The following is a 15,524-nucleotide window of genomic DNA, read 5'->3' as shown; positions in this document are numbered from 1 at the left end:
TTCAAGAGACTCAATTGACAAAGGGTCTAAGCAATCTCGAAAAATATTAGTAATAATTTGGTAATGATGAAAGAGAGAAAAAAGACTGAAACTTGCAAGCCTAACTAAGACAAATAGTTGAGCATAAAAGGGATAGAAGGTTGCTTAATGGAAACTCTCACTTATATATAGCTAGCTCCAAGCAACTAATTATATTTTCATTTTTTTTTAAATGTTAGAGAAAGAGGGTGGACATTAAATTGTCAATCAATCAATCTTCATTTTAGAATGTTATATCAATCTTTTAGAATGTTCGATCAATCCAATCAAAATTACATAACCGAGATGCAAAACTTCTTCGCGCATGGCCACATTTGGCTAGTACTTTTTTTATTTTGGCGGAAAAAAAAGGATGAAATCACAAAGTAACTCACAATCACGGAGTTGCAAACTCGGCAGCATTACAGAGCAAGTACTGCTGACAGTGAGAATCACTAGAACTGTAACGTCCTCGAAGCTGTGGCCTCAGAATTTGGGCTAGATCTTCATCGCCAATGTATTTATGCCAGTTACAATGAGAAAATTAGGATGACTTACAGCTCTGGACTTGGATGGCATTGAGAAGATATACACTCACATCAGGTCAAATTGGCCAAGGACAATTGAGGCAGTCTTGGTTATAAGAAAGCATAATCTACAATGAGGTCACCAGTTGATGGATCAAAAGATGTTTTAATTTCTGCTGAGTGACAATCACTGGTTGTAGGGGTAGATCTATGGCTCCCCACGGCCACGGGTTCCTTCAGAAGTTTTACCCCTTGCTTCCAGTATCTTTGTTCTGAATCAGACAGAAGTTCATTAAGCTTGCAACTTCACGTCAAGGATAAAGGGGTAGGTGTAATATTTTGTGAAAAGAAACAGGAAGCAAGTATTTGGCACTCCAAGCAAAATCCGACATGTCAAGCAATTTTCGTCAAGACTGAGACTTCTTAAAGACATACCTGGTCCTGTAGACGAGACAATGGACTCTTCTGTATCCATCACCCAGTCAATCCAAAGAACAAACCCGTGACATTTTCCACGCGCAATAAATTCTACCTGCAATACCTTGGTTTCATGAGCTAATATCGCAAACTGCCTTCATTGTGAAGAAAAACTAGATTCTGCAGAATCTTGCTAGTAGTCATGTAAGAGACCTCATACCTGAGCTTTTCCAGAACATGGGCTCATCGGTTTCAAGAAATTGAATTCCATGATAGTAACTACGTCACTCAATTTCTGCAATTTTCAATCTCAATTGTATTAACAAACAGATTTAGACTGTGTTATAGATAGTCTCATTTGTAGCATTCTTCTTCATCAGAAATGATGTAAAATACCTTGCTCTCACCACATTGCCAGGTTGAAAAGGGCAGAGTAGGATTCTCTTGTCCAGGAGGTAAACCTCCACATGCCCCTAATGTGGAATTGACAACTGAATGATCAAAACCTTCAACATCTTGCAGGCACCGATGGCTTCTCCAAAGGTCCTGCAAGAACAATTTAACATGTCCATCACATGATATTAAGTCTTCACATGGTTAAGGCATTGAACAGCATGCATCTATGAGCTTACAGGAAGAGACATCGCACAAGCCTTTAACAACCCTTTGCAAGGAGTAATTACCGCACCTTCTGATAGGAATGAATCCAATAAACTTCTTTGCTTCCTACAAACAACATCAGGATCAGCATAGATACCTATAAGTAAATCCCGTGAAAAATAATTCCACACTTAGAGGTATTCTAAAACACCCACCTCTACCAAAAAAAGGGAAAAGAAAGAGCCAGTATAGCAGCAAATCATAACTGAAGAAATGGAAAGAAATTACAAAATTAAAAACAAAAGTAGCAATACCATTGAGTGGTAAGGATAACAGGTCACACCTGCATTCCTGTCTTGGTCGTTTCTAATTTTCAGTATCTCCAAATCTGGAGATTTTTTTTTCAAATGGTAACCGCTCCATAAATGTAGATCAGTATGACTTGAAATATTTTATTCCTTGATACAGTAAACCCCACACCCTACCTAGACGCAGCTAAAGCATACTTCCCTTAATCTATTGTCTGGTGTAACCTAAAAGTTGTAATGGATACAGGTAGCATGGTTGATTTTATAAGCTCCCTCCATAGTAGCTCAGTGAGACGCAAGGTTTTCTTTTTCATTACATATTACAAATCATAAATGTCATCAATTCTACAGTGCTAATGATATCCATCCTCTTTTGCTTTGTTCAAACGACATAACTGCTGATCAGCAATGTAAGAGATTATCAAAACAGAAGAGCCGGGCAAAATCACTAATAAAAGCAAATGCAAGAAAGACGTAACAAGTATTAGTCTAAAGAAATAAAACTCCAAGATTGTTGTCAAAAAGATATTTAAATTATTCAGAATTTTCATGGAATCATTTCAGTCATAACGTCAACTCAGTAAACTAAAATCAAAAGAACGAGTTACATCATTTACCAAAACCGCAGATTTTGCCATGGGAGCACACTGTTGTTTCCATAATAGAAAGGTTCTCCAACTATCAAGTCAACCTACAAAGAAACAACCAATCATCAGCATTTGAAAGAAGATAGTATGGTGTTAGGCAGGGGAAGTAATATATTTGAGATATCATGCAAAATATGGTTGAAGAGACAACAAGAAGCAATCTTGGTCGAGGTTCAAGAGATAAAAATGTTAAATTTGGATCTTCTACCTTTCTCCGACTACTTTGAGAGGTCAACAATTCACTCATCTTCTGGACTTCTACGTGATCCTTCGAATAACCATTTGAAGCCGCAACAGCTTGCAAATATTCCGCACCTTTCTCTTGAAATCCTGGAAACAGTGATAGCACATGAGACCCTTTTGCAAGATGGGTGAGAGCAACAGCCAAAAATAGGCTATCATCCACAACAACGCACAGGGAGGGCATTTTCTGCTTCACCTGTAAGGAACAAAGAAGCAAGATTAACTCTAACTGACAATTTGAAGTAAATAAAATTAGTAAGGAACAAGCAGTTATTTCCATGTAAAAGACAGTAACATGCATGATCTTCCAAAATAAGCACATATGCTCTAGCTGACTTTGTTCTTCAGTATAATAGTTAATGCAGGAAGCAAAATAAAAAATGAAAGGATCAAAAATAACAAGAAAAAGATTAACAATAAACTTTTTTCATCAGATATTTAGAACAATAAACTTGAGGAGCTATGCTTAAGAGAGCTTTTGGTGAAAATAACTTCCTTTTTGGCCCAACACTTATGGAGTTAAACTCATCAGTGTCATTAAAAGCAATCATTAAGAAGAGAGGGGTTATTGCTTCTCTCTGGGTAAAAATTAGAAATCATTCTGAATCTACAAACTCTAGAACCTGGATTCGCCTCTGTGTATTAGATGTCAGTGTCCTTGTGGAGCGGTATATGCAGCATAAGGAGGGGGAACAATTTTATACTCATGAAGTAAAGAATCACCACATCAGCAACTAGGCATTCACAGCTGAAAGAGAGTGAGCGAGAAGGGAACTGGGAAACTGAGAAACTAGCAGTAAGCAGGCAACATCTGAAAAGTATATTGGCTTTGGTTCTTCAAAAGCAAACAAGGGTACGATCAACCAGCATGGATTGCAAACGTCCGAACACGTTTCCATTTTCAGTGTCCAGGTTAAGGTCCACAGTGTCCAATTATAAGGAACTATACTTAATGAATGTACATGTACAAATATTCTTTTGGTAGGTGGTCCCAAGGGATAGATGTGATAACTTACTGCATTTTTAATAGCATTTAGCATTGAGCATCTCCAACTGACGTCACTGTATAATGCAATTTTTTCTGGTGGCAAAGTGATTTGGTACTTCTGAGTACTGAGCTCACTTTGTCCAAGTTTCAGGTTCTGGGACAAAGCCTTCATTTCATATGAGATGCTAGTATCAGTGTGAACAGCCAGCAAATTAACTTCTTCATCCTTCAATAAAGACAAACCTTTCTTTGGGATGAACCAAACACACTGTTTCCAATGGTCACACCAGTTCTGACAACCTATAGTGCATGCAGATAAAAGCACAAATAAGGAGTTATTTTTGACTGATTTTTTTTAGATGGTAGACTGTGATATTAGAGAGCTTGTTACTCAACTTTCCATTTATAGGCATGTAAAAGATACCAACAGCAAATATAATGTGAAAGAATACTCCTTGGTTATATAAACAGCTTTCTAAAGTAAAACATTAACCAGGAAATGGAGTAGGGAACTCTTATACAACAATGTTGAAAGAACATCTCCACCCGACTTTTTCTTTTGAGGTTAGGCAACAGGAGATATTTTAAAGAACCATTATAAAGTTTCATAATGCCCTTCTCCAACTGTCTGTCACCCCAGGCAGCACACTTAACATGAATGTTGTTGAAATCCATAAGTGAAAAAGAATCCAGTTATATCCAAGTTGCCTCTGGAAACTACAAATTTTTTGCCCTTGTGGTAAAAAGAAGGAAAAACACAGAGATACTCTACTCACGGCTGATGGACGAATTTAGTCCTTCCACACTAGATGGGCAACTTATCCATTTTGGTGCAGTGGAGTAGAAGACAGTGCCTGTTTCATCAAGCTGGAGCAACCACCTAAAAAAAACCAAGTCATTGTAATGTTTTCCACATAAAAATGTCAGAGCACACAATAACTTCAGCACCAAAATAATTACCATGATATTATAGCATGAATAGTGCCAGTATCAGTAGCTTTTACACTCAGTTCTCTTTCGCGATGACTCTCTGGCCTTCTCCAAAAGTCAAAATCAAATACTTTGAAGGGTTCTGATAGCTGTAGAAATTGAAGTGAGTGATATTTCAGAAGTTGTCAGTATAGAAACATCTTTTACTCTGAAGTACATTACCAGTTTGATGTCTTTTAATGCATCACAATGCATGGAAAATTGTTGGCGTTTGACACATAAAGCTGTATCCATTTCGTCCGGAACAAGACGAATTTCATCTAGTACTCCTTTTTCATTGTTAAACAAATCGTGCAGCTTCCACAAATCTGTGCTTTCTACCATCTGAAAGGCAAATTGGGGAAAAAATAACTGATTTACAACCACAAGAACCCAGGGGTGGGAACATACCCTATTAATTTTAGTCCATCACAACCAAGAAATATTTGATTTTTGATAAGTCCATCACAACCAAGTAGTATGATGGCACACAAGCTATTACTCACTAGCTAAGTTTAATAAATATAAAGGGAATATCCAATTTATAGATCTGAAATGAGCTTTAGAACTATATCCATGATGGTTTTATCCAAATTTTACTAAGAACTAAGAAGCACTTGCAACTGCATCCGTATTTAAGTTGATGCAAAAATAGTAAACCCAGCCTAACAATCAGAACATACAAGTATAAGAAGCAAGCTAAACTTATAACCTGACAATAGTAACACCATGTGATGCAGAGCTAGACCTAAAAATGAGTAAATCAAAGCAAACTATAAGAAGTAAACTAAACTTACAATCTGCAAAAGAATACTTAAACATAATAGCCTTGGTCAAACACCTGACCATATATCGTTGCTCGGTAAGGCACTGTTTTTGGATTGTCTGACAGTAGGTTGTCATGAGCATGCTGCAGAGTTGGAATTAACCCTTCTCCCAAAAGCTCAGAGTCGAGTATTTCACTAACCTGAATCAAAGGGTAAACAAAGCACTCATGCAACGATGGCATACATTTGGTTAACAATCAACCATTCAACCTATTTAAAACAAAAAGAGCAATAAGCACTGGTCCAAAAAATTTAAAGCAGGCATCATTTTAAATAATGTTACATCAACAAGATCAAAAAAGGATTGAAAATTGTTGAAATATTTAAACAGTAGATTATACGTGAAATTCTGCAAGTAAAATTGCACTGATTACATAATACACTTTCTGATACCCAATTAGATGCCCTCGCAATGTATCCTGATTAGTTCATCAATCATAAGCACATGTTCAGCATAAGTATGCCAATACTCTGAATCCTGTATATTATAAAATTAAAAAAGGCTAGTGTACTCACAAGCACATCTGCCCGTGAAGGCATGTCCACACCAACTTCTAATTCATCTGACCTCTTGTTAATGATGCGGATTTTTCTCTGCATACCATTGGCATGCAAAACCTTCCGCATCAATTTTACCATTGGAAGATATGACTCACACGCGGTAACTATCCCCTTAGAACCCGAGCTCTCCACTGAATCTCCATGACCCATTGCTCGGGCTGCCATCATAGATAGTAGACCAGTTCCGGCTCTGCAATTCGCATTATGAAGCAGAATCTAAGAAATAAATATGTTAACTCTCGAGTAACCACACATCCACCCATGACAATTCTTAAGACCTCCCCAATTGTGGCAAAATTTTGTCAACAGTAAGTCATAATCTATATAGACCAAGCTTTTCTCACCTTTTTTTCCTTCTTTTCTTGGTGGCTTTTACTTTATATATTTATATATATATTGGTAAGAGGAGAAACCCGCAGCCGCTACAACCTCTGCCCTTCGGGTGAGCACATTTTTCGCACCGGGTAAACCTCCCTGTGTAATAGCCTGTAGACCACATAGGGATGTAAACCGCACTAGGCAAGCCCTGTACGACAGGTTCAACCTAGAAGGCATTGAGGGGGGATTCGATCCCAGGTCATCCACCCTCCAAACCAAATGGGCAACCCCGAAGGGTACTTTCTATATTACTAAGGCATATATAACTTTTCATCTATTATCATCACAAACCAATCTTTTTAGCGTTACGCTTTCAATTGTTCTTATTTCCGAAGAAGCTGAAATGGCAAAGAGCTTAAAAGAAACCCTCAGTTTAGGTCTTGGATTTCTGCTGATCCCGTTCTTATAAATTAAAGGTGTTGGCTTTTTAGTAAAAGCTCAATTATTAGCAAAGACATTTCCCAAAACCATTTTTGGCCCAAGCCAACATGCCTTTAAATAAACACATTATCAGGAAAATGTAGTGAATACCCAATATCAAGAACATGGCACGGCATGGTTATGGTCTTGTCAATGGCTTCCCTGTAAGCTTTATTTCTTCGAGTATCATTCAGCATGTCAAGGTACGAAGTATTTGCAAGAAGCTGTTTTGTATTACCATCTCCTGAAGCCTCGTCTTCTTCAATGACGACCCATTCGGAGTTTCCTGTAAGCGGGTCGACTTTGAGCTGGAACATTCGTGACCCGGAACTCATGCTTCGGACTGTGAACGCCTTTGAGCGAGATTTTGGAATGTTGTTAAAGGAACGGGAAAAGAATTTGGGGTTTAGGGTTTTAGGAAATAGGCACTGCATAGGTGTATGGACTATGGAGTATGAGGAAAAAAAATTTTTTTTTTTTGGGTGCGCAAAAGAGCTTTATATTAATTTAAGTAGGAACATTACAAGGAGCTAATAGCACATTAGTACAAAAAGAGTGATCCAACGATTGGCCCTGTAAAGGGTCATTTCCTAAGTTTGCTGGATTATAGATTATGTCAGAATCATTGCAAGGTTTTACAAAACGCTTATAGATAGTTCCTTGCTGATCAGCTAGTAGTTATTGTAGCAAAAAGTCGGACGGATAAGTGAAAATAGTGGTGGTATCCCGAGCTTGGATAGCAGAGCTTGAAGAAATATTTGGTATGTTTGTGTATATTCATTCTCCGGAAATTTTATTTACATGGCCAGTTTATATTCCTTATTTTTTCGAATTAGATAAAAAAAAAAGCCCCAAAATAATCCCTAAGTTTCCTAATTAATTTAAAATCATTCCTTAAATATAAGTAGAGTACTAATAGTCTTATTATTTAATCAAGAGGCAAACTTCTTATATTTTCATTCCTATCTAATGATCTATCTATCTATATATTATTAAAAGGAGAGGACAAAGCCCTTTTCTTAAGCCAAATGGCAGCCTAAAAGTCACATGACATAATTAGTTACTAATTAGTTATTTAGTTACTAATTAGTTATTTATTATTATTTTTGAATTTAAATATCTATAAAAAATGAAAAAATAAAAAATAAAAAACTACCATATATATATATTAATTGGTTACTTTATTTGAATTAATAAATATAGATATCTTATAATTAGCTATAATTAAAAAACGAAAATAAAGAAATAAAAAAAACTTTTGATTCAAATTGTGGAGTAGTTTCTTTCTAATATTATAGTTAGTGTGTGTGTGTGTGTGCGTGTGTGTGTGTATATATATATATATATATGTGTGTGTGTATATGTATATAAAGAAAAGTAAATAATTATATGATGCCAAATGGTATAACCATAAGACAACAATGTAGATTTTTAGGACAAAGTTCCAACAAAGTTGAAAGTTCAAAATTATTTCATAATAAAAATTGAAATGAAAAAAAATAAAAAATTGCTAATTCAAATCTATATCTATATCTATATATTATTAAAAGCCAAAGAAAAAAGCAAGAAAAAAGCCACATGGCATAATTAGTTAATAACAAAGAAATTATCTATTAAAAATTAACAAAGGAATTAACTACCCAAACATGAGTGAGGGTTAGTTTAGGTTAGTTAATTTCTTTATTTCATTATTTAAAATCATTTTCGTTTTTCTTTTTTTAAAATAAAAAGTATATTAGTGTAGTTTTAGGACAAAGTTCCAACAAAGTTGGAAGTTTAAAATTATTTCATAATAAAAATTGAAATGAAAAAATAAAAAATTGCTAATTTAATTCTATATCTATATCTATATATTATTAAAAGCCAAAGAAAAAGGCACAACATTAATTCAAGTGATAACCTAGAAAAAAGCCACATGGCATAATTAGTTAATAACAAAGAAATTATCTATTAAAAATTAACAAAGGAATTAACTACCTAAATTAATTACTCAAACATGGGTGAGGGTTGGTTTAGGTTAGTTAATTTCTTTATTTCAAATTTTTAAAATCATTTTCGTTTTTCTTTGTTTGAAATAAAAAGTATATTTACTCATTAAAATTCAAACAGTATTATTGAGAAAAATATAATAAAATTTAAAATAAAAAAGATTCAAGAGTAATAAAATATATATCTTCTATTATATTATAAAAAAATTAGCAGACAAAGTATTAACAAGTAATATGCGAATAATCTATCTATTCTATATATTATTAGAAGCCAATTGTAGCCTGCTGAGTTTGTAACATTTCAAATATCGTTCGAAGGCTAATCCCGCCTTCTTCACCGCTCTATGCATTCTGATCGGCTGCCCGGACGTCTCTGCGGACGCTATTTTCAGGGTTGGTGCCTAAATTTCCCTGAATCGCAATATGAGAATTGACATCGATTGGATTTATGGCCTGTGGTCCATTTACGGCCTGTGGTCCATCGGGATTGATTGGAGGTACGCCATTTCCCGGGGGCGACTATGTGCTCGTTCTCGCCATGAAGACCAAGGCCGATATCTGTGTGAGTGGGCACTGCTTGAAGTTTGGCATGTTGATTGCTGAAATCAAAGACACTTACAAGAACAAGTGTAAAAGCAGTGTGTGTTATGAGGATTAGGCAATCACTATTATCTTTAGCCCCACGGTGGGTGCCAAACTGTTTACCCTAAAAACTGAATAACAATTAAACTTGCAATGTGATTTTAAGGATACCTAATACCAATTGATTAACTTAAATATAAGTGATGGGAATTGACAAGAATGTAAAACAAACCAATGCCTGGACAGTGCCCTCGAGCTGATGAACCCTCGAGCTTAGTAAAGTAAGAACAATTAAAGAACAACAAGTTGATAAACCAGAGAAAAAGAGAAATATTATATTGCTTTGATCTGTATGAATGTAAGGTGTTTACTAATGATGGGGACTCCCCTTTTTATACTAGAGGAATCCTAATTATGGTATAATTCTATTATGGAAGTAAATCCCATGATTGGTACAAATAACCGCCCTTGATTTGATCTGTTCCGGGATTTTCGCCGTGATCTCCGACCGGTTACGGATATCTCGCTTTTCCGTTATTGCACTTCACTCGAAGTCGGTCATACTTAGTCTTGATTGTTGCTGGCCTCGGTCTCGACGGATATCTCAATTCTTGAATTCGACACCTGTCTCCGTGTTATAGCCCGATCCATTGTGAGGCTGACCTTTGATGTGGTCTCCTGATCTCGATTAAATAGGTATACAGACATATATTTATATTAAAAAGATTTGGAGAAAAGTACATCCTAACACAATACATTGCACCTAATTAGTTACTAATTAGTTATTTAGTTAATAATTAGTTATTGGTTATCATTTTTAAATTTAAATATCTATAAAAAAATGAAAAAAAAATAAAAAATAAAAAACTACCATATATATATATATATATATATCCGACCGGTCATTTTGAGCTCTAGCGCGTTGTTCGGTGGTTTGAGGCCATGAGCAGCTTCACCTTAGATATTATGACTTGTACGCGTTGTCGGAATTGAAACTCGGGGAGTTCGGAGTTGATTTGGAAAGAGAATTCTCATTTCCGAAGCTTAAAGTTGGAAGAATCTGACTAAGGGTTGATTTTTGAGTAAACGACCTCGAAATCGGGATTTGAAGGTTCCAACAAAGTTTGTATGATGATTTCGGACTTGGGTGTATGTCGGGATTGGGTTTTGGATGACCCGAGAGCATTTCGGCGCCTATTGTGGAAGATAGCATTTTGGGAAGAATTTCATAAATTTGGGTTGCAGTGCATGCAGTATTATCGATGTTCGCTTGGGATTCCGAGTCTGGGAATAGATCTGTATGGTGATTCTTGTATTGGGAGCGCGTTCGGAAGTGAATTGGGAGGTCCATAGGTTATTTTGGAGTCATTTCGCTAAAGTAGAAATTTGAAGGATTTGAGAAGTTTGACCGGAAGTGGACTTTTTGATATCGGGATCGGATTCCGATTCTGATTCCGGAAGTTGGAGTAGGTCTGTAATGTCGAATATGACTTGTGTGCAAAATTTGAGGTCGATTGGATGAGATTTGATGGGTTTCGGCATCGAATGTTGAAGTTTGAAGTTCTAAAGTTCGTTAAGCTTGAATTGGGTTATAATTCATGGTTTAGCGTTGTTTGATGTGATTTGAGGCCTCGAGCAGGTCCGTATTATGTTATGGGACTGGTTGGTGTGATTGGACGGGGTCCCGGGGGCCTTGGACGGATTCCGGGTGGTTAACGAATCAAATTTGAAATTTGAAGAAGAAATGAAGCAGCTGCCTTCTAGTGTAACCGCACCTGCGAGGCTTGGGCTGCAGGTGCAGAGCCGCAGAAGCGGCCATGAAGGTCACAGATGCAATTTGAGCTGGAAGTGCAGAGACCGCAGATGTGGTCATCTCGCGCAGAAGCGGGACCGCACCTGCGGAAGGGAAAGCGCAGAAGCAGAAGGGGGCAGCTTGTGGAAGACCGCACAAGCGGTAGTTGGGGCCGCACCTGCGGAACCGCAGAAGCGGTCAAGTGACCGCAGGTGCGAAAGTCGGGGCTGGCAGTGTGTCTCTTTAAAACGAGGGGTTTGGCTCATTTCAACCCCATTTCCTCCATGGGAGCTTGTTACGGAGCAACTTGGGTGTGCCATTTTCACCACCAAGCATGAGGTAAGTGGTTTATACTAGTTTGAGTTACATACGTCGATTATGTATATGTTTTAACATGAAAATTAGTAGAAATTTTGGATTTTGAGGAAAACCTTGAAATTTGGTATTCTTGGATTTTGACCACGATTTTGGACATGAAATTGAGAGTAAATTATATATTTGAGCTCGTGAGGTTATGGGTAAAATTTATCTTCGAAAAATTTCGGAAAATGGGCACGTGGGCCCGAGGATGATTTTTATCGACTTTTCGATCGGGGTTAAAAATTGTTATAAATTGGATTATAATGAGTATTCGAGCATATATTAATGGGTTGGCTAGTTTTGGAGCGTTGTGCATCGGTTTGAGTCGTCGGAAGGGCTTGGAAGCCTGTTATGAAACTTCGGAGCGAGGTAAGTCTCCTTTCTAACCTTGTAAGAGGGAATTAACCCCATAGGTGAAATAATTAAATATGTGCTCCTATTTGTGGGGGCTACGCACACACGAGGTGACGAGAGTCCGTGCGTAGCTACTATTGTGCTTAAGTCCGGGTAGTGTAGGACCCAAAAGCATGCTTTACGTGTAATATTTGAAATCTTGTTGTCAAATTTAGAAATGCTTAAAACATATCGAACGTGTAAATAAATTTCCCTAAAGCTAGACATCGTTTTCTTGACTTTTAGAAGAGAAATTTCCTTTTCTTGGATAATTGTTCCCTGATGAAGTCTTGATTGACTGTTTGGATGTGTGTTTCTATGTGTACCTGCGTCGCATGTATGATTCGCGAGCGGGGTAATTCTTTTATTTATATTTGATCGCGTCGCATGTATGATTCGCGAGCGGGGTAATAGACGCATCTATGGTTCGCGCCATTCGACCCTCTAGCAGTGCACAGTTTAAATATTTGTTGTATCGGGTCGAACGACCTCGGCATGATTTGTGCATGCTTTTATTGCTTGACTTGCAAATTTATAAAACGATGATATTGCCTCTATAGCCTGAGATAAATTGATACATTATGAAATACGAATTTTGGGAATCTCTTATTATTGAAAGAGTTGTTTACCTGCTTCATGCTTATTGAGTTTGAAATCACCTTATAAAATTCATGCTTCTACACATTTTGGTATTTTATTATTGGACCACTAGTGACTGTCGAAATCGACCTCTCGTCACTACTTCTTCGAGATTAGACGGAATACTTACTGGGTACGCGTTGTTTTGGAACTCATACTGAAATTGCTGTGCATTTTTTTTGCTGATCGGCTCCAACCCTATACCACTATAAAATGGCAAAGAGTTGTCACGACCCGGATTTCCCACTCTCGGGAGTCGTGATGGCGCCTACTACTGGGAGCTAGGCAAGCCGAATTTAATTACTTCTTCATTTATAGCATAATCCCTTTTTAGCAATTATCAGCAACAATATAAAAGCAACAAAATTAAATGATAAGCGGAAGTCTTTAATTATATAAATCTGAATAGAAATGCGGAGAACTTTAACATAGCCTCTACCCAAGATTGGTGTCACATCACTCACGAACTACTAAGAGTACTAAATACAAAGTTTGAAAGAAAATATAACTGTTTGTCTCGGGAACAATGAGATAACAGAGTTAAATAAAAGATAGAGGAGAAGCCGGGCCTGCGGACGCCTGCAAGGCTACATCGGTATCTCACTGGACTAAAGGTAGGCTCCCGTGCTACTGCTGACCAAAACCTGGATCTGTGCAAAAGAGCACAGAGTGTTGCATCAGCACAACCGACACCATGTACTGGTAAGTGCCTAGCCTAACCCCGGCGAAGTAGTGACGAGGCTAGACCGGACTACCACATAAACCTGTGCAGTTATTTATACATATACAGCGGAATCGAAATACAATGACAAGTAAACAATATGGGAGGGGAAAACATGCTATGGGGAGATAACAATTTCAAGTAAAAGTGGCCTAGTAACGAAGGAAATAGCACAACTCATACAATAATAAGGAACAGAGATCAACAAGTGCACGGCATCACCATTCGTGCTTTTACTCTCATCCTCACCAAGCAAGAATATAAGAAATCGTGCACGGCATCACCCTTCGTGCTTTTACTCTCATTCCTCACATATAATCAATAGAATCGGCACGGAATGGCACATCTTGCTGCACGGCATCACCTTTCGTGCTTTACTCTCTTTCCTCACAATAAGCAAACAATGCACGGCATCACCCTTCGTGCTTTACACCCTTTCCTCACGAGTAACAAGCAATGCACGGCATCACCCTTCGTGCTTTAACACTCTTCCTCACCCAAACAACAATCACAAACAAGGGCAAGGGAACAACAAAAACAATAATGAAAATTCCGGCAAGGGAACACAAATAAACAATTAAAGCCCGGCAAGGATACAACATCAATAACCTCAACGTCCCGGCAAGGGAAAAACTCAATAAGCAACAATATCCCGACAACGGAGCAGTTTAAATAATCTTTCTTTTCTTTCACTTTCATCTCATAGTTCACATTATCCCTTGAGCCGATGCTCCAAGGATTTACTTATCTCATATACCTTCGCAATTTGTATTCCAACTCGAGCTAACGCTCTACGAAGTTTAAAGATCACAATTCCTTCCACATACTCGTTACAACATATAGAAGTCATCAATTAATCATGGAAGGTACAACAAAACCAAAGTATTCGCAAGATAAGGACTCACGGTCATGCTAGACACCAATGTATAGATACTCGTCACCATGCCTATACATCGTACTCGACAATTAGCAAGTAGCAAATAAGACTGAACTCCTAGTCCCTCAAGCTAGGGTTAAACCAAACACTTACCTCAAACTTCCACGGCCAATTCAATCCTCAATAACCGCCTTTCCCCTCGAATTCGGCTCCAAATCAATCGTATCTATACAATAATGACTTCAATACATCAATAAATGCTAAACAACACGAACCCAATACCTAATTATAGCTTTTTCATCATTTTTCCCCAAAAGGTCAAAAATGCCCTCGGGCTCATAGGTCAAAACCCGAGGTTCAAACCAAAACCCGTTTACCCATTCCCCCACGAACTCAAATATATAAATTGTTTTGAAATCGGACCTCAAATTGAGGTCCAAATCTCCAATTTTAGAAAAAACCTAGGTTCTACCCAAAATTCCCAAAATTCCCCATTAAAATCTTTGTTTTGAAGTTGAAACTATGTTAAAAGATGTTAAGGAGTGAAGAAAATGAGTTAGAAATCACTTAACAATCATTTTGAAGAAGAAGAAGTGTTTGGAAAATCGCCTCTTATGTTTTGGGTTTTTGAAAAGTGAAAAATAACTGAAATTCCCGTCTATATATACCCCTCTGAAGTCCCAGCGCGGACCGCGCAAAAAGGGACCGCGACCACGCTGCACCTACCGCGAACCGTGCAAAGGCAACCGCGGCCGCGCTGGCCTGGCCTATCTGAAGACCTGCGGACTTAGCCCTGCGTGGACTGCGCAAAGCCGACCGCGGCCGCACAGCACCCAGCGCGGATCGCGCAAAGGCGACCGCGGCCGCGCTGGCCCCTCCGCAGCCGCACGCGATTTCTCGCGGATCGCGCTAGAGGGTTCAGAGGCCTGCAATATTTCCTGAACCTGCAACAGCTGATATTTTAAGTCTAAGGCATCCCGGAACCTACTCAAAACTCACTCAAGCTCTCGGGGCTCCAAACCAAACATACACACCACCTCAAAACCATCCTACGGACTTATCCGTGCGATCAAATCGCCAAAATAACATCATGAACATCAAATTAGGCCTCAAAACCCATGATTTCTTCCAAATTTCATAAAACATCAAATTATCCATTTCAAGTCCGGATCGCGCCAAACGACGTCCGTTTTAAACCAAACTTTACAGAAAGTGCTTAAATCATATATAAGACTTGTACCGGGTACCGGAACCAAAACACGGGCCCGA

At 38.0% G+C, this 15,524-nt stretch overlaps 1 protein-coding gene across 1 annotated transcript; it reads right to left on the bottom strand.

Moving 5' to 3' along the window:
- Positions 229–7,370, bottom strand: LOC109205640 (protein arginine N-methyltransferase 1.6). The gene is made up of 14 exons (XM_019368380.1): positions 7,015–7,370; positions 6,061–6,295; positions 5,559–5,684; positions 4,901–5,062; positions 4,709–4,827; positions 4,525–4,628; positions 3,777–4,048; positions 2,726–2,956; positions 2,488–2,561; positions 1,595–1,688; positions 1,359–1,508; positions 1,183–1,257; positions 981–1,077; positions 229–817 (listed from the first exon to the last, which is right to left on the bottom strand). The coding sequence occupies exons 1-14, from the start codon at positions 7,335–7,337 to the stop codon at positions 657–659; spliced, it is 2,223 nt and encodes a 740-aa protein (XP_019223925.1). The 5' UTR covers positions 7,338–7,370; the 3' UTR covers positions 229–656.

This window comes from Nicotiana attenuata, chromosome 2 (assembly GCF_001879085.1).
Source record: "Nicotiana attenuata strain UT chromosome 2, NIATTr2, whole genome shotgun sequence".
In the NCBI taxonomy this organism is placed as follows: domain Eukaryota; kingdom Viridiplantae; phylum Streptophyta; class Magnoliopsida; order Solanales; family Solanaceae; genus Nicotiana; species Nicotiana attenuata.
Note: the sequence above shows the minus strand (reverse complement) of the source record. Positions and strands in the feature narration are given on the sequence as shown.

What these genes read in the sequence shown, in the direction of transcription:
- LOC109205640 (XM_019368380.1), bottom strand. Translation starts at nt 7,337, where the DNA reads ATGCAGTGCCTATTTCCTAAAACCCTAAACCCCAAATTCTTTTCCCGT. An exon ending in ATTCATGCTATAATATCATG is followed by an intron (nt 4,629 to 4,708) that starts GTAATTATTTTG and finishes GGTTTTTTTTAG; the next exon opens with GTGGTTGCTCCAGCTTGATG. An exon ending in CTTGTGCGATGTCTCTTCCT is followed by an intron (nt 1,509 to 1,594) that starts GTAAGCTCATAG and finishes TTGTTCTTGCAG; the next exon opens with GACCTTTGGAGAAGCCATCG.